The sequence below is a fragment of the Triticum aestivum genome, chromosome 1A (genome assembly GCF_018294505.1).
Source record: "Triticum aestivum cultivar Chinese Spring chromosome 1A, IWGSC CS RefSeq v2.1, whole genome shotgun sequence".
Classification (NCBI taxonomy): domain Eukaryota; kingdom Viridiplantae; phylum Streptophyta; class Magnoliopsida; order Poales; family Poaceae; genus Triticum; species Triticum aestivum.
The window spans coordinates 349,163,572-349,182,500 of NC_057794.1; the positions used below are offsets into that span (position 1 = coordinate 349,163,572).

At 43.7% G+C, this 18,929-nt stretch overlaps 2 protein-coding genes across 3 annotated transcripts; one reads left to right on the forward strand and one right to left on the reverse strand.

Annotated features, from left to right (window-relative positions):
• The first annotated feature begins 227 nt into the window (after nucleotides 1–227).
• Nucleotides 228–3,065, forward strand: LOC123050118 (zinc finger CCCH domain-containing protein 15 homolog). Of its 2 annotated transcripts, XM_044472958.1 has the most exons (3): nucleotides 247–460; nucleotides 557–652; nucleotides 2,677–3,065. In XM_044472958.1, the coding sequence occupies exons 1-3, from the start codon at nucleotides 329–331 to the stop codon at nucleotides 2,809–2,811; spliced, it is 363 nt and encodes a 120-aa protein (XP_044328893.1). In that variant the 5' UTR covers nucleotides 247–328; the 3' UTR covers nucleotides 2,812–3,065. The 2 variants fall into 2 exon arrangements, with proteins under 2 accessions (XP_044328900.1, XP_044328893.1); XM_044472965.1 differs by lacking the exon at nucleotides 557–652 and having other exon boundaries at nucleotides 228–460; nucleotides 2,677–2,971.
• A 12,161-nt stretch (nucleotides 3,066–15,226) lies between these two features.
• Nucleotides 15,227–17,134, reverse strand: LOC123050134 (60S ribosomal export protein NMD3). The gene has a single exon (XM_044472975.1). It carries the CDS (start codon nucleotides 17,037–17,039, stop codon nucleotides 15,474–15,476), a length of 1,566 nt encoding a protein of 521 aa, XP_044328910.1. The 5' UTR covers nucleotides 17,040–17,134; the 3' UTR covers nucleotides 15,227–15,473.
• Nucleotides 17,135–18,929: the final 1,795 nt, after the last annotated feature.

The following is an 18,929-nucleotide window of genomic DNA, read 5'->3' on the forward strand; positions in this document are numbered from 1 at the left end:
TACAAGTCACATCATCTATTTTGCCTAGATAAGTGTCATGTTACCATTTATGTTACTCCCACTGTGGATAGTCTAAACGTGGATGCCTCTTATCATATGGATGTGTGTGCAGGAGCCATTGCAGCTGTTCTTAGAGACAGTAATGATAATTTTTTGGTGGCATAATATCGGTTTATACCTTACACAGCATATGTTGATTTTTTGACTGCATTAGCTCAATCAGACTCACTTGAGATAAGTATGCAAAGTGGAATAGCAACCAAACGCGCGTCGTCAGCCACACGGGCCCGGCTTCTGTTCGTGTGGGGAGAGCTTCCAGCGTCTCGTGATGGGGGCACAAGACGAGGGTAGCCGGCGGCCGCCGCCGCCAGGGCCCGCCCCTGGCCAGTCCGCCGCAACCGCGGGCACGGCGCCGCCGCCCATCACCCCAGCCCAGTTCCTCTCCTGGAAGCAGCGGAAGGTCGATCTGCCTCTTTTCTTTCCCTATCTAAGAAGTTCCTTTACCAGTCCCCATCGATTTTTGACTGAGCTTTCCTGTGATTTCTTCTCCGTCCAGCGGCTAGCTAAATGCGCTGTGATCTCATGGTGGTTTCCCTTGGCTAGACCATGGAAATCACTCGTGATTTGTGGGCTTCTCTCTGGATGCACGCCCGTATGTGCGATTATGTGCCTTTTGTTCGTTTGGGTGCCATGTGTAGTATGTTTTAGAATTGGAATAATGGTTTGTGAGTTCTGTGTTTGATTGCCGTCAGCAGGGCTTGTACACTACACGAACAGGGGAGAATAAAGATAACGAATACAATCACATCATGAATCGCCCATGTGAGAGGCATCTCGTATGATGCAAGCGGCTTTATGTAGGGTTTCGATGACCTATTCTCTGTCAGTTGGAGATAGTTACTCCATTTAATCCCAAAGATTCCAAAGGTGCCGTCAATATAAATTCCTTTAAAAATATAAATGTAGACCATTGGCCAACATAGACAATAAAATTTTGATACCACTAGATCCATAATCAAATATAAATTATTTTTTGCGAATCAATCAAATATAAATTACTAATACGTAATTTATTGTATTCGATGGAATTGACAATTGATGGTCAAAATGTCACATTGAAAACAATGTCAATGTCCCAACTACCTTGCATTTGGGATCATGAGTATATGTGCAACTACCTACTGAGCACTGTGTCTACTTATTTCAGATGCAACACTGTGAATGGCCGCAGCCAGAGTGATGATACACCTATTTTATTTAAGCACTATGTCAGCACATTACTTTGCTAAACGTCTCTCCAAGAACATGATTGTACATGCCCTTAGATGATAATACTTTTCTTCATCATCTCGAATAGACTTACTTGAGTGGTTAACTGCAACTTTGTGAACTTTTTAGTGTCTATGGACAACGGATATCAGATTCTTGTGGGTAATATGTTTCCCTTTTCTTGTATATGTTCTAGGCTATTTTTCGGACGAATGATGCCACACTTTTTTTATTCTGGTCCCTGGGAGCCTCCTGAGATACACATGCTGTTTTTGTTAAATTCTAGATTACCTCTTACCTTGTCCATGGTCTGGGTAATTGCCATGGATGTGTTGTGTTTCTGCCTTTGAATTGTTTATCTTTTTAATTCTTAGAGAGCACCTGTTCTCTAATTGTGTGGTTGTACAGGTCCAGTTTTCATGCATAGTTTACTCATAAAGTTACACCTGCTATTCAGGATAGGCAGAACTGCATTGCTTGAGCATTTTATTTTGCTTTCAGTGTTCTGCAATCTGGTTATTAAGAGAGGTTAGAGAGTTTCAATATTTATAATCTGTTCTTGGAGAGATAATTCAACCTTTTGTTCTTTATATCGTTTTTTTTGCAAAACGCAACCTGTAATGATTGGTTCCTTTTTGTTTTTATGTTGGTGGAAACTTTGAGCTTATTTTGGATGTTGCTTGCTCAATAAAAACAAGCTGCGCTTTTATATACTTTTGTCCTATTTGAATATGAGATTTAGTAACGCAAACTGTGTCTTATAGAAGTTTGATAGTTGCATGCTATTCCAAATGCCAAAGATCATGCAAAACGGTTGTTGCTAGAATCTAAATGACGTGTGATGTGTGGTTACCATAGTTTCACCTTATTGTTTTTGGTTATAACTATTGCTGCATAACTCTTTAAAAGAATGTGCCGTGAATGTTTTTGATCATTACATGTGGGTATTCATGTGAAATTAAAATAATGACATTGTTGAACATAAGCCAACATTTGTGTTCTCCTTTGTTTTTACCAGATCAATTCTGACTTTCTGAGTTCCCTTTCTGGACACGTGCTCTTTGGATAACAAAGCACATGTTGCAATCTGACTGAATAACATGGGAGGGCCCATGTGTGATGTTAAGTCATGATAGTCTGATTTATATCTTGAAAACAGGATGGTCTGTCTAATCCATCTTTATAAATGGTCGGTTGTTACAGTAAATTGTGTTTTGGACTGTCACTAAGCTATTTTGCATGCTGCAATTTGCTCAAAACATCAAGCTGTGAGCCTGGGATTTATATGGAATCTGTATACTTGGTTATTTTTTGTTTTCTGATTTCAATGGCAAGAACTGTTTCCTTTTGTGTCCTGAATAAGACTAACATTGATCTAATAACATCTTTGTTTGGTCTGAACTTCAGGATGCAGAAGAAGCTGCAGAGAAAGCTGAAGCAGCTCAGAAGCGAGCCGCGGATATAGCTTCAGGTGCAGTGCAAATGAATGGCCGAGAGCTGTTCCAGCATGAACCCTGGGTGTTTGACAACAACATTTACTGAGACGACCAAATCCTGCAGAAACACAGAGCATATGTGTATGCCATGTTCACTGTCAGAATCCCACACCATAAGAGTTTGTACAAGCCATTTGAGCTCTGTTTTATGGAACCCGTACATTGTTTTGCTACTGATAAATGGGAACAAAGACAGTTCTCTACAATTTTTTTTCGTACTTTTCACATTTCAGAGCATCCAGATTTCGTGGAATGCTGAATATAGTGCATCATCCCGTTATAGCTCTTTCTCTCCCTTAAGGGCTTGCGGCTATGATTACTTTCTCGGTGCCTCGATATAACTGCATATGGTAGCTGTTGGCAGTAAAAAGAATAATCATTACTACAAATTACTCTTATTTCCCTTTTCCTAGTACCAAACAGCCAGTTAGCATATAACACTATTAGTTTGTTTGAAAAAAACTTGGTGAAAGAGGGGTGTTTGTATTGCAGCTTCATCGAGCCAAATGGTCCTGCGATCATCGTCATCCGAGCAATTCAAAAACACCACAATGGTTCACTGAAGAAGTATTTATGATGGGACAAAGATATCTGGAAGTGCTTACTGACTAGTGAATTTGAGATACTGGAAGTGGTTGGTCACAAATGAGCGAGAGATATTGGAAGATGATGTACTACGTGTTTGCTTTTCAGAAAAAACATGTTTCTTAAAGGGCCCATGTGCTTGGAAACTTGTTACATGCGAGATTTGCCAGAATTCAACGTGTGCAAAGCCACCTGGTACCATCTCTTTTCCCTCCATTGTACTTGGAACATTACACTGGTCGATTTGATGGGCAAGGCCACTGGGCACACCTATTTATATCTGCATACTCTATGTATTTGCCAGAATCCAACGTGTGGAAAGCCACCTGGTACCATCTCTTTTTCCTCCATGTAGTGAAGCAAACAAAGCTGTAGACTGTAGTTTTCTTAGCTTATGTTTCCATCTCTATTCACCAAAGCAATTCTGGTTTGGTTGTGCCTTAGGGATGGGCAGCATAGGGGAAAACAGTTCATCAACTTCTGGAAAGAACTCCACCGAAAGCTGCTGAACCCGTACAATGTGTCCTGATGATACTAAGGCTAGACTCTGTTTCTGGAACGATAAACAAAGGTTCAAAATCTGTACAAGAAAGGGAAAGACTACTACAGTACAATAAACTTGTGCGTCTGGAAGAAAATGCTTTAAGTTCAGAATCAAAGTCTCTTGGTCTCCGAAAGAAAATCACACAAGTGATGCTCCTGCGCTATGGAGGATTCGACAAATGTTTTTCTATTCAACATAAAGTTGTTCACTGTTGTCTGTGATACATTTTTCACTGTCATTCTTTGTGCGACCAACATACCATAGCGCTCTCAAAACATGGCCAGTTTTCAGTGGTCTTGTTTTCCAAATCTCTTAAGTGAACTCAAAATTTGACAAGTTAGGTACAATCAGTTTCTGATTAAATGTTAGCGTTGATCCTGCTATACATCGTTCTTTCCATGTTTAAGGGCTTGTGGGTATGGTATATGATTGTGATGGCATGAGTGGATGTTTGTTAGGGATGCCTCACTTGTAAGTTGTAACATAGAGTAGATGCAATATTTGTTTTTTTAGAAGAATAATTGATTCTTGAAACATCTATTTGTATTGTGATGTGATTCTCTCACTTGTAGTTATGACTTCGACTGAATAAACAATTGCAATTTTTTTGGCACTCCATAACAAGCTTTGCACAAAATTGTGAAATGGGAGGTTAGGCACAAAGAAGAATGAGCAATGCTATACGGACAACAGTGTACAGACAATTTGTGGAGGACGTGTCGCCGGAGCCTTTCATCGTGTCCGCTGTGTACAGGAGGACCATTGGATCGGTTGTCGTTCAAGAATTGTCCCGTGAATTGTCGTCCGCAAAGGAGTTCCGAAGAAGAATAGTGCTCTGCTCGGCTGCTAAGTTGTGCATTTTGACTTAACTACGATAGGAAATCAGTGGACTTGTTGCCTTTCAATTCCAGGGTGAAGGGATTTGGACAGTTAGGCCACATGAAAACTGAATTGTTTTTTGGGAGACAAAATGAAATCTATTGGAGTTTGTTAATAGTATTCAGATGTTAAAACACAAATGCGCCCCATGGCGCTGCACAAAAACGAGGTAACGACCCTCAAGAAAAATCCTTCATTATACTCTTCTTTCCCCTTTCCTTGTGTCAAAGTCAGTTTGTTTGGAGAGAAAACATTTGCAGCTTCCTCGAGCCAAATATTTCTGCATCATCGTAATTCAAGCAGTTTGAACTCCTAATCAACAAGTACTATATGTGGTCTGTGAGCGAGAGATACTGGATGTGCTTAGTGACCAGTGAACAAGAGATACTGGAAGCTAATGTACCTCAAACTTTTCATAGGAACATTGTTTTTTCAAGGAGCCACATGTGCTTGGCAACTTGTTATGAGATTTTAAGATTCTGGTGTGTGCAAAACCACTCGGTAGGGGTATCTATCCACTTAAACTACTTTCTTCTACCACCATTGTACTTGGAACATAAAACGGTTGATGCAATAAGTAAGGCCAAACCTACTTCAAGGTATATACTTCAGGGCAGAGGGACCTGATTAGTGGCCTCTGCCCTGAATTTCTCCCTGGTGGGGTCATCTGCCTCCAATATGCAGATGACACCATCCTCTTCTTGGAGGACAATCTAGATAAGGCCAGTAACATGAAAACTATCCTTCAATGCTTTGAACAAGTGTCAGGCATGAGGATCAATTATAGTAAAAGTGAGCTCATTACCTTAGGAATGGATGCAGATAGATCTGCTAATTTTGCTGACACTTTTAGCTGTGTTATAGGGAAGCTCCCTATAAAATACTTAGGAGTCCCTCTCCACTATGATAAGCTGAGGAGAGAGGACATCCAGCCTATTATAGATAAGATCCTTAAGAGGATGGCTGGCTGGAGAGGGAAACTCCTATCTTATGCTGCTAGGCTTACTCTTATTAAAGCCTGCCTCTCTAGTATACCTGTTTACCTTCTCTCCTTCTTCAAATTCCCTAAATGGGCGCTTGACTTGATTAACACTCAGTTAGCTCATTGCCTTTGGAATGATTTCGAGGGGAATAGGAAACTGCACCTGGCCAACTGGCACCTAGTGTGTATGAAAAAAGAGCATGGGGGTTTGGGGGTGCCCAACCTCAGGGATGTAAACCTATGTCTCTTGGGGAACTGGGTCAAAAGGTATATTATGGATGAAGGCAAGATCTGGAGGAACATAGTTGACAAGAAGTATATCAAGAACTCCCCAAACATCTTTGCTAGTAAAACTCCTAACCCTTCAAAGTTCTGGTAAGGAGTGCTCTGGGCTTGTAAAGCCCTAAAATTTGGATATAGATGGCAGGTAGGTGATGGGAAGAAAATCAATTTCTGGGAAGATACATGGTTTGGTACCTCCCCCCTTTCTGTCCAATTCTGGCCTCTTTACACTATCTGTGATCAGCATTGTGTTACCCTCTCTGATGTATGGGATGGTAACACCATTAAACTGACCTTTAGGAGGACTTTTACTGATAAAATGCTAGATTCCTGGATGTGCATTGAGCAGATCCTTCGTAGTGTCTCTTATAATGGGGATGATGATGCGCTCATTTGGCAATATGCCTCTAAGGGAATATATACTACTACCTCCTTGTACAACATCATCAACTTTAGGGGGGTTCAACCCATTTATATTCCTTCTGTCTGGTCCATTGTCTCCCTACCCAGAGTGCAAATTTTTCTCTGGCTCCTGGCCCATAACAAATTAATGACCAGAGATAATTTGGATAAGAGAAACATGAGGAAAACTTTAATCTGTGAATTTTGCACTGAGAATGAGAGCATTGACCACCTCTTCTTTGGGTGCGCTGTAGCTCAAAGCATCTGGAAGGATGTGTCTGCTTTCTTTAACATTCCTGTAGGGCAGGACTACCTTTCTGTAGCTAGATTTTGGGCTGCTAGCAAAAAACAATGTGCTTTGAATTCCATCTGTGCTTGTATATTGTGGGGCATCTGGAAAACTAGAAATGCACATGTGTTTAAAAATGCTATCTGGTCTGATATTAAACAGGTTTGGAGACGTATCCTCTTGATGATCAAGAAATGGATGATCCTGTTCAAAAAGGATTACCTCCCCCAGATCGAGGCATTCGTCCAGTGTGTCTCAGAGAAGCTCAAGAACCCCTTCCAGCTTTCGATGGGGTGACACGCCTGGACCCCGCTGGGGTGCTTGACATGCTCTCCCTGGGTGAAGCTGATGCATCGAGGAGCCCTCCACCTGCTGGGAACAAGAAGTTGTCTGTGCTCAGCCCGACAACCCCGCTGGAGCTGCTGCTGCTGCCGCCATCCCCTGAACCTTCCCCTTTGAAGAAGGCCAGGTTCCAGACAGCAGATCCGGAGAAGTTGATCTCTGCCGCCTAAGTCTCCTGTCATACGGAGTTCTGATAAAAAATAGGGGACAGTGCTCTGTAATAGGGATAACTTTCATTTTCCCCTTTGCTCATGCTTTTAGAGCAATTTTGGGATGTTTTTCCGCTGCTGTGTAGTAGCATGTTGGACCTTTATGTTTTTTCTCTCTTGTGAACCTTATGGTTTCATATATATATGGAACCGGGAGGGCTTTGCCCCCTCCTGTTGCTCTAAAAAACCTCCCATGTAGTGAAGCAAACAGAGCTGTAGATATTGTTTTCTTACCCCCAATCTATATTCACTGAAGCTTTAGATCTTTGAGCAATGGAAATTGCAATTCCTATCCTGGTATGGTTGTGCCTTAGGGATGAGGGGCGTTGGGAAAAACAACTCATCAACTTCAAGGAAGAACTCCACCAGAAAATGGCACCACGTAACCAGTTGCTTCAAGGTCCCTGTGTGGACGTAGTAAATTCCCAATGGGATGTTGGCCAGGATAGCGATGTAGCTCTGCCATTGTCTTTTGAAAAGAAAAGAAAGAGAACATGCATTGCACGGTATAACCATCTTAATCTTAATATAAGTTATTTAACCCTAGAAGCCAAAAAATTCATGGATGACTTCTAAACCAGTCAATAGTGAGTCCAAATGCATAACATATCGGCAGACCACACCGCCCACTGAACAATTTTCCCTGGATCTGTTCTAAAGCCCCAACAAAATCGCAAAAGTTACAAGTGCAACAGGGCAAGAGGGGAAAAACTTTCAGGTTATCGTTCTGAAAAGAACTTCCAAGTGACCCTGAGAGACATCCACAAATCACACAGCAATACAAATACATGTTTCAAGAATCAAATATCACATCTACCCTATGGTATTGTGACTGACCAAAGAATGACAACTGATGAACTGAACAACATATAACAAAACAAGGTAGAATATGATCTGCAATATATTTCAGACATGATTGTTAAACACAGATACGACATATGGTTTCAAACAATGTCGACACCAACAAACAGAGAAATCCAAAACTTAGAACTTTTAAGCAACGCAACACCTGTGACATTCTTAGCTTATAGTAGTGAAGAAAAACAAGCAACTCCTCAATTGACACAGTAGGTACGTCATCACCAATCGTGGATGCCATTATACGGAATCTGTATACTTAGTTGTTTTTTGTTTGATGATCTTAATGGCAAGAACTGTTTCCTTTTGTGTCCTGAATAAGACTAACATTGATCTTAATAGCATCTTTGTTTGGTCTGAACTTCAGGATGCAGAAGAAGCTGCAGACAAAGCTGAAGCGGCTCGGAAGTGAGCCGCAAATATAGCTTCAGGTGCAGTGCAAATGAATGGCTGAGAGTTGTTCCACATGAACCCTGGGAGTTCGACAATAACATTTACTAAGACGATAGATCTGCAGAAATATACAAAGCATTCATATATGATATGTTCACTGTCAAAACCCCACACCATAAGAGTTTGCACAAACCGTTCGAGCTCTGTTTTATGGAACGCTTGCATTATTTTGCTACTGATTAATGGGAACAAATACAGTGCTCTACAATAGAAAAATCCGTACACGATGCCATAGAGCACATACAATGTTTGGTTATCCAGACATCTATTTGTTGCTGGTTAGTAACTAAAGCAGGCACTCGAAAAAGAGCCTGGTTTTGGTGGTCTTGTCTATTAGTCTCTTAGCGAACTTGTCGTGTTACGTACAATCAGTTTCTGACTAAATGTTAAGTGTTAATCCCGCTATAGCTCTTTCTCTCCCTGTTTAAGGGCTTGTGACTATTATTTACTTTCTCTGTGCCTCGACATAGCTTCATATGGCAATTGTTGGCCGTAAAACCATTGGTACTGATTACTCTTCTTTCCCTTTTCCTAGTAGCAAACAGCCAGTTACTAGCATATAAGAGTATTAGTGTTGATGATCCAATAAGGATATTAGGCAAGAAATCAAAAAGCAAGCATCATGGGAGAAATCCTCTTTCAGTATTTGATCATTCTGACCTTTTCCGCGACAAGGGTCACAGCGAACTTTTAACTTGTAATCGACTAGCACTACAAGTGTGTAGTAAGTGAGATTCTCTGGAAGTGCATACTGACTAGTGAATGAGAGGATACTGGAAGTGGTTGGTCACCAATGAGCGAGAGATACTATTGAAAGATAATGTACATGTTTGCTTTTCAGAAGAAAAAAAACATGTTTTCTTAAAGGGGCCATGTGCTTGGAAACTTGTAATGAAATTGCCAGATTTCAACGAGTGCAAAGCCACCTGGTACCATCTCTTTTCCCTCCATTGTACTTGGAAAATTACAATGGTTGATTCGATGGGTGCCACTGGGCACACCTATTTATATCTGGATACACCATAGATGAGTGGTGACAGATATCCCATGTAGTGAAGCAAACAAAACTGTAGATTGTCATTTTCTTAGCTTCTGTTTCCATCTCTATTCACCAAAGCAATCCTGGTTTGGCTGTGCCTTAGGGATGAACGGCATCGGGAAGAATGATTCATCAACTTCTGGAAAGAACTCCAGCATGCTAATCTGAAGTCATACAATGGGACCTGGTGAAACCTAGGCGAGACTCTGTTTCTGGCATGATAATTCAAAATTTGTACAGCCGAAAGGAAAGAAACGTACAAGTGTAGCGCCTGTGTTATGGAGGATTCAACAAATGTTTTTGCATTTCAACATAATTTTATTCACTAATGTGATATGTTTTTCGCTGTCATTCTTTGTACGAACATCTTACCATAGCAAGCTCTCAAAAGATGGCCAGTTTTTAGTGGTTTTGTTTCCAAATTTCCTAATGAACTAAAATTTGTCAAGTTAGGTACAATCAGTTTCTGTTAGCATTAATCCTTCTATACTTCTTTCTTTCCATGTTTAAGGGCTTGCGGGCATGGTATATGATTGTGATGGCATGAGTCGATGTTTGTTAGGGATGCCTCACTTGTAAGTTGTAACATAGAGTAGATGCAATATTTGATTCTCGAACCATCTATTTGTATTGCAATGCGATTCTCTCACTTGTAATTATGAATGAAACTGAATGAACTATTACAATTTTTTCGGCACCCCATGACAAGCCTTGCACAAAATTGTGCAATAGGACGTTAGGCACATAGAAGAATAGTGCTCTGGTCTGCTGCTAAGTTGTGCATTTTGACTTATTATGACCGGAAATCTGTGAACTTGTTGCCTTCCAATTCCAGGGTGAAGGGAGTTAGACAGTTAGAGCATATAAAAAAAATGGAAGACAACATGAGAGCTACTGGAGTTCACTAATAGTAGATGTTAAAACAAGAATGCACGAAAGGAAGGGAAAATATTTACTAGCAACATTAGCCATATGTAACTATAATGGCACACAGAAACTATGTCAACCATATGTTGGCTCCTATGTCTGCAGCAAGATTGTGGTGCATTCGTGTTTTAAACTTATCCTGTTAATGAATTGTTATTACAGTGGCTCTACTGTCTTGCATAAAGAAAATAAAGCAAACATGTATCGTATGGCCTAACTGTCTACTTCTCCCTGGAAGGCAACAAGTACACAATAGTCCGAACTTCTAAACTAACCACGAGCGAGTCCAACTACTTTTCGTATCAGCAGAGTACACTATCCTCTCAGTGCCAGACCGAGTTATTTACCCAAAACCACCACACTTGGGGCTAGGGTAGCCACTTAGTACCACATTGAAGGCAGGGCACAAAAACCCACCGTTTTTGTGCCTAACTAATAACACGGAGCACTGATAGTCGAATAACCTCACGAAAACAGCCAAACTGACCGGTTGGGCCCACATGTAAGGCTGACGTGGCATGCCTATGTGGAAGTTTTGCTGAGATGGACCTAGGTCCCACCTGTCATCCACCCACTGCCTTCTTCCTCATCTCTTCGACAGGTCACGCACACAGGAGCGGCAGGGAAGTTGCAGACGAGCTCGCCGGCGGCGTCCAGGAGCGGTGCAGGCCACCATGCTCCCGTAAGAGAAAAAGGAGGCCACCACGCTCCGGTGGTGGAGAGGTGCTCCTCCGCGTCGCACTCCCTACTCGGCCGAAAGAGAAAAAAGGGAGGGCAGGTGCGTGGCTGCGGCGACCGGGTTGCTGAACGGCGGCGGCGGTCGGAGTTGGCGGCGTGGAGCTCCGCGGTGGCGCTCCTGAGTGGGAGCAAGGAGGCGGGGTCGCGCGACAGGGGAGCGCACGATGCGGGCGCGGAGTCGCACGGCCTGCTGCCAGCGCTGCTCCCGCTCTATGCGTCCCTGCCTCCTTCCTTCGTTCCTTGCCGCGCAGCCATTGACGGCGAAGTAAGAAATTTCGGCGCCTCCATCTTGCTGTCCATGCCGAGCGGGGCCGTACACTGAGCTCAGGAGAGATCCTGCCCCGGCCATGTCCGCGTCCACCGGAGGAAGAGCGGCCACTTCCACGATGCGGCCCGCGGACACGAGCTGGTCTCCCGGAGGAGCTCGCCGGCAGCAGCCAGGAGTGGTGCTGGCCAGGCATTACCACTGCACATGTCCTCTGTGGCGGTGGCGCCGGTGATGTCCGTGTCCAGTGCTCGCCCACAACCTGTTCGATCAAATGCCCACAGAGGAAAAGAGAGAGAAATAAAAAAGAATAGGTGAAAAAAATAAACACTTTAGTCATTGACATGTGGGACCTAGGTCCAACTCAGCAAAATTTCCACATAGGCATTCCACGTCAGCCTTACAGGTGGGCCCAACCAGCCAGTTTGACTGTTTTCGCGAGGTTATCCGACTATCAGTGCTCCGCGTTACGCATTAGGCACATTTTCGGTGGTTTTTTGTGCCCTGCCTTCAATGTGGTACTAAGTGGTTACCCTAGTCCCAAGTGTGGTGGTTTTGGATAAATAACTCTGCCAGACCACCCGCCAGGCATCTTTCTGTGAGACCTGTAATCGAGCCCCAACAAAATTGCAATAGTTCATTCAGCTATATTCATAGCCATTCGCAAAAAGGAAATCAGAAAAAATCATAGCTACAAGTGGGAGAAGGCGAAAGGTGAAAAACTTTCAGTTGATCATTCTAAAAAGGAATTTCAGTTGACCTCTGAGGGATATCAACATAAACGCATGTTTCAAGACTCTCATCAAATGGTTCTTAGTGAAAGAGGGATGTTTGTATTTGCATCTTCATCAAGCCAAATGATTTTGCCATTATCGTCATTCAAGTAGGTTAATACCATCACAGTGGTTCGCTGGTCAACTATCGATGACACGACAAGGATAGGCATCTGACTACCCTGACCTTTTAACTCCTAATCAACAATTACTACATGTGGTCTCTGAGTGAGAGATACTGGATGTACTTAATGACTAGTGAGCCAGAGATATCATTTACTTTTAGCTTTTCAGAGGAACATTATTTTTTCTAGGAGCCATGTGCTTGGCAACCTGTAATGAGATTGTAATATTTCAGTGTGCAAATCCACTTGGTAGAACCTATCCACTTGAACTACCTTCTTTTACGACCATTGTACTTGAAACATTAAAATGGTTGTTGATGCAATCAGTAATGCAGACCTACTTATTCAAGCTTTTCCTTTCTAGTATATATAGCATAGACATGAGTGGTGACACTTCCCATGCAAAGAAGCAAACAGAGCTATAGATATTGTTTCCTTACCCCAATCTATATTCACCAAAGCTTCAGATCTTTGAGCGATAGACATTGCAATTGCTATCCTAGTATGGATGTGCCTTAGGCCGCGCTTGGCATGGATGTAATTTTAAACAGAGGTTGCGCTTACCCCAATCTATATTCACCAAAGCTTATAGATGTATTTTACCAGCCACAAGAGATTTCCGGCAGGAAACGAGACGATGTACAGAGATGTGTATCGTATACCGGTTGGATACAAGCGTAGGAGGGAAAACCGGCGTAAATATTACGGATGTAAAACGGCAGCCCAAGCACCTGGAACAAATCCACCCGACTATACCTTACCATACCATGTTTTACGGAGGTATTTAGGGCCAGTTCTTCTGGGCGATTCTAGAATCACCTCCCTTCCCAGCTTCTCCTAGAATCACCACTCTATATGTTTTTACAATCCTAGCTAATTAGACCTTAACCAGATAGGATTGTAAAAAATTATGAAGTGACAATTCTGGAAGAAGCTGGGGAGGGAGGTGATTCTGGGAGAATCGCCGAAAAGAACTGGCCCTTAGAAGGAAACCGACAATCCAAGCGGGGCCTTAGGGGTGAGGGGTGTCGGGAAAAACAACTCATCAACTTCAAGGAAAAACTCCACCAAAAAATGGCACCACGTAACCAGTTTCTTCAGAGATGCAAGACTCCACATGAAAGTAGTCAATTCCCAATGGGGTGTAGGCCAGGATAAAGAGACAGGTGAGGTTCTGTTGGAGACATGATGGTATTGTGACTGACCAAAGAATGACAACCGATGAACTGAAGAACGTATAACAAAACAAGGTAGAATATGATCTGAAATGTATTCAGACATGATGTTTATACCCAGATAAGAGACACGGTTTCAAACAATGGCGACACGGACGAACATAGAAATCCAAAACTTAGACCATTTAAGCAACACCTCTGACATTCTTAGCTTATACTCCCTCCGTTCTAAAATAGATGACCCAACTTTATACTAACTTTGTACAAAGTTGAGTCATCTATTTTGGAACGGAGGGAGTAGCAGATTTTTATACTTCTAACATGTCGGTGGAACATTGTTTTTTCGAGGTGGCTACTTTGTTATGAGATTGTAAGATTTCAGTATGTGTAAATCCACTCGGTGGTATCTATCTGCTCAAACTACATTCTTTTACCACCGTTGTACTAGTAGGAACATTAAAATGGTTGATGCAATAAGTGATGCCAAACCTACTTCTCCAAGGCATCATACATTTTTCCTTTCTATATATACCATGGACATGAGTGGTGACACTTCCCATGCAGTGAAGCAAACAGAGCTGTAGATATTGTTTTCTTACCCCCAATCTATATTCATTGAAGCTTCAGATCTTTGAGCAATGGAAATTGTAATTGTTATCCTGGTATAGTTGTGCCTTAGGGATGAGGGGCGTCGGGAAAAAAAACTCCACCACATATGGGAACCATGCAACCGGTAGCTTCGAAGTCACAGGTGAGGCAAAGGAAGTGGGTTTTCTCGCGAGGAGAAACCAAGATCAGTATAAAAAACAGGGGAAAACTGGAAGGAATTGGGTTCAAGGACTGGAAGGAATTGGGTTCAAGAAGAGGAACATGAGAGACCACAGAACAAAAGAGCTTGGAAAAAGTAGCCGCCTGGAATGATTTCTTACTAAAGAACAGTAGTAAGATATAGGTATCTCTCAACTTATCCCTACACTAGGTGCCCACTGCAACTACACACGATGCATCATCCGAATCAGTTCACTGGAGTATACTGAAGGAAGGAAAACATTTACCCATGTGCAACTATAATTGTACACAGAAACAGCAATACTCTCCTATGTTTGAAGCACCCTGTGGTGCATTCCTGTTTTCAACATCTCAATTAATGAATTATTATACTACAGTCTACAAACAGCTCATACATTTTACGGTATAACCCTCTTACTAAGTCATTTAACCCTGGGAGGGAACAGGGCTGCATATTTTTCATGAATAACTTCTAAACTAGTCACAAGTGAGTCTAAATGCATTATGTATCAGTAAAGCACACCACAGCTAAACAATTTCCAGTGAGACCTGTAACAGAGCCCTATCAAAATCGCAATACCTCATTCAGCTGCATTCATAGATACAATTGGGACAGGCAAGAGGGGAAGAACTCTTAGGTGACCATTCTAGAAAAGAACATTCAGGTGATCCCTGAGAGACATCCAATAATCAGTAATCACACCACAATATGCACATGTTTCAAGAATCAAATCTTGCATCTACTCCATGATATTGTGACTAATCAAACGATGACGACTGAACAGCATACCACAAACATATGACATGATAGGAAATGTATTTAACTTAAGACATTATCGTTACACAAAGATACGAGATATGGTTTCAAACAATGTCGACATCAACAAACAGAGAAATCCAAAACTTAGACCTTTTAAGCAACACCTCCGACATTCATAGCTTATAGCAGTAAAGAAAAACAAAACTTATATGAATTAAACAGATGCAGTTAGACCTATGACCTGCAGTGGGCATGAACAGTCATGACCAATGGTCTAGGTAGACATGCTCGCTCATTCCACCATACCAGCATCTGCACCCTCTTCCTCCTCTTCATCCTCATCATCACCAAGGGTTAGGTCCTCAATCAACTCCTCAATTGGCACAGTAGGGACATCGTCACCAATCGTGGATGCCATTTCTGACCTGTAGTCCTCGTTCTTGTACAAATTTATCCCAAACCTTAGTTCTGGATCGGACTCCAAATCACGAACAAACATATCATACTCATTTTCCCTCCTCTCTTCCTCGCCTTTGGCCTTGTTCCCAAGGTCTTCCTCAACAGGCAGCCTCTTCAGCTTCCATCTGCGTGTGCGTGGCCTCTTCTCGTAACTCTTCTTGACCAGAACCACTTCAGGCAAATTCTGGCGTAATAAAGCCTTGTCCATATCATCATCATTCATATTGGCACCATAGAGATCATACCCAAGGGCAAGGTCACCAGGGTTCAGACGGTGCCCAAGATGAGTTCGGACTGTAAACACAGTATCATTTTTCCCAAAATCAGACATCCGCGCGACCTGCGCATATGCCAGCTGATACCGAGATCCATCAATGGTGATCTCAGGTGACTCTGTCTCAATATCAAGCACCATGTACTGCACGAGCTGCTTGCTAGTCAGAGCGGCCTTGAAGTTGTACACCCGGTACTTCTTCTCCTCCAGATGGTGCACACGCAGAGTGAGGGGGTCAAGCAGGGCAATGGCATTGGTGACCTTGGTGCAGAGGACGAGCGGGCCTAGTCCACCAAGATCACGGGACGCCTTGGGGCTGAGAGCAATCAGGTCCTCACGGCATATGGGACAGATCTCGACCGAGAAAGTGTACTTGTAGTTATAGATAAAACTCTTTGTGTCATGAGAGACGAGCTGCTTGGCTGTGTTGGTCTGGATGGGAGCGACTGTACCAAGGAAGTCGACGAGGCGGGCAGCGTGCGAGCGCGAGCCGAAGAAGAAGTCGAGGCCGCCGGGAGCCGAGGCGACGCGGATGGCGAGCGCGGCCTGGCCATGCTTGATGAGGAGCTGCTCGAGGTAGAGGAAGGTGCGGCGGTGCGGGACGTGCTGGCGGAGCTGGACGACGGCGACCCACTGGTCGGGGTTGGCCTGGGCGCGGGCGCAGGAGTCGCAGAGGCGGTCGTGGACGACGAACTCGACGGGGTGGGTCTGCTCGAGGACGATGCCGTTGAGGACCTCGCGGCGGAGGCGGAGCTTGAGGCGGAGGCGCTTGGAGTGGGGCTCGGAGAAGACGAACTCGGCGCCGGAGAGCGAGACCTTGAGGCGGGCGAGCGGGTGCTTGAGGCGGCGGAGGAGGATCTGCAGGAGCTCGGGGGACTCCGGGCCGGCGCGGAGCCAGGAGCGCGGCGGCTGGAGGTAGGAGAAGCAGTCGGGGCAGTAGACGACGGCGGCGTTGCGTGGGACGCCCTCGGTGATGTCGACGCGCGCCCGGAGGCAGCGGGCGCACATGTTGGCCGGGTTGGGCTGCATGGAGACGCCGCAGATGCAGCAGAGCACCGTGCCCGCCGTCTGCGTCGGCACGAACATGCCGCTCCCGGCGGCCGGCGGGGCTGACCCCGGCATCATCTTGCGCGGGGAGGGCTGAATCGAATCGAATCGGCTGGGGTGGGGGCGGAGGGAGGAGGGGGCTCGATCGGATGGAGATGTTTCGCTAGGGTTTTGTAGGCTTTGTAGGTGGGGAAGAGAGGAGAGGCGGCGGCGCTGTGGTCGCGGTGACGAAGGCGATTACGTTGTCCAACACCGCGTGGGCTTTTGGATCAACCAGGATGCTGAATGGGCCTTTTGGTTCTACTTACAAGCAAAGCAGCCCTAGCCGACGGGAATGGCGGTCTCTGGAGTGCTCCTATCTGACGCTTAAAGCGTCGAATGGGAAGTGAAACGCCCACACAGCCCTTGTATGGGCTGTCAAAAGGAAATAAAATTTTGCGAAAAATTAAAATGTTCAAGTATGCATAATTTAAAATGGCATCGTGCATTTCAAAATTATTAATCGCTCATTGTGTATTTTAATTTTTTTGTTCATTCATGTGGTGGGCCTTGGAGAAACACAAAGTCCCAGCAAAGTACATTACCCTCATCAAGGACATGTACAATAATGTTGTGACAAGTGTTCGAACAAGTGATGTCGACACCGATGAGTTCCCGATTAAGATAGGACTGCATCAGGGGTCAGCTTTGAGCCCTTATCTTTTTGCATTGGTGATGGATGAGGTCACAAGGGATATACAAGGAGATATCCCATGGTGTATGCTCTTTGCGGATGATGTGGTACTAGTTGACGATAGTCGGACGGGGGTAAATAGGAAGTTAGAGTTATGGAGACAAACCTTGGAATCGAAAGGGTTTAGGCTTAGTAAAACTAAAACCGAGTACATGATGTGCGGTTTCAGTACTACTAGCTGTGAGGAGGAGGAGGTTAGCCTTGATGGCCAGATGGTACCTCGGAAGGACACCTTTCGGTATTTGGGGTCAATGTTGCAGGAGGATGGGGGTATTGATGAAGATGTGAGCCATCGAATCAAAGACGGATGGATGAAGTGGCGCCAAGCTTCTGGCATTCTCTGTGACAAGAGAGTGCCACAAAAGCTAAAATGCAAGTTCTATAGGACGGCGGTTCGACCCGCAATGTTGTATGGCGCGGAGTGTTGGCCGACTAAAAGGCGACATGTTCAACAGTTAGGTGTGGCGAAAATGCGTATGTTGAGATGGATGTGTGGCCACACGAGGAAGGATCGAGTCCGGAATGATGATATACGAGATAGAGTTGGGGTAGCACCAATTGAGGAGAAGCTTGTCCAACATCGTTTGAGATGGTTTGGGCATATTCAGCGCAGGCCTCCAGAAGCTCCAGTGCATAGCGGACGGCTAAAGCGTGCGGAGAATGTCAAGAGAGGGCGGGGTCGACCGATTTTGACATGGGAGGAGTCCGTTAAGAGAGACCTGAAGGATTGAAGTATCGACAAAGAGCTAGCTATGGACAGGGGGTGCGTGGAAGCTTGCTATCCATGTGCCAGAGCCATGAGTTGGTTGCAAAATCTTATGGGTTTCACCTCTAGCCTACCCCAACTTGTTTGGGACTAAAGGCTTTGTTGTTGTTGTTGTTGTTGTTGTATTCATGTATTTTAAAAAATGTTCATCCTGAAATTAAAAAATATTCATCATGTATTTGAAAGAATGTTCATTGCATATTTAAGAAAAATCATCACATATTTGAAAAATATTCATCATGAGTTTGAAAAAAAATACACATGGATTACAAAATGTAAGTGTTTTTTTTAAAGTTCAAAGATGAAAATAGTGTTCATACTCCTATGAATATATGTTTGTATACTATGGGGAAAATCCATCTATAAAAATTTACTCCCTCCGTAAACTAATATAAGAGCTTTTAGATCACTACTTTAGTATTCTAAACGCTCTTATATTAGTTTACGGAGGGAGTAGTATATATCTATA

Excerpts from the sequence above, each read along its gene's own strand:
- LOC123050118 (XM_044472958.1), top strand. The coding sequence starts at position 329 with ATGGGGGCACAAGACGAGGGTAGCCGGCGGCCGCCGCCGCCAGGGCCC. Across the intron at positions 461-556 it reads TCTCCTGGAAGCAGCGGAAG|CGGCTAGCTAAATGCGCTGT; the intron begins GTCGATCTGCCT and ends TTCTCCGTCCAG. Across the intron at positions 653-2,676 it reads TTCTCTCTGGATGCACGCCC|GATGCAGAAGAAGCTGCAGA; the intron begins GTATGTGCGATT and ends TCTGAACTTCAG.
- LOC123050134 (XM_044472975.1), bottom strand. The coding sequence starts at position 17,039 with ATGATGCCGGGGTCAGCCCCGCCGGCCGCCGGGAGCGGCATGTTCGTG.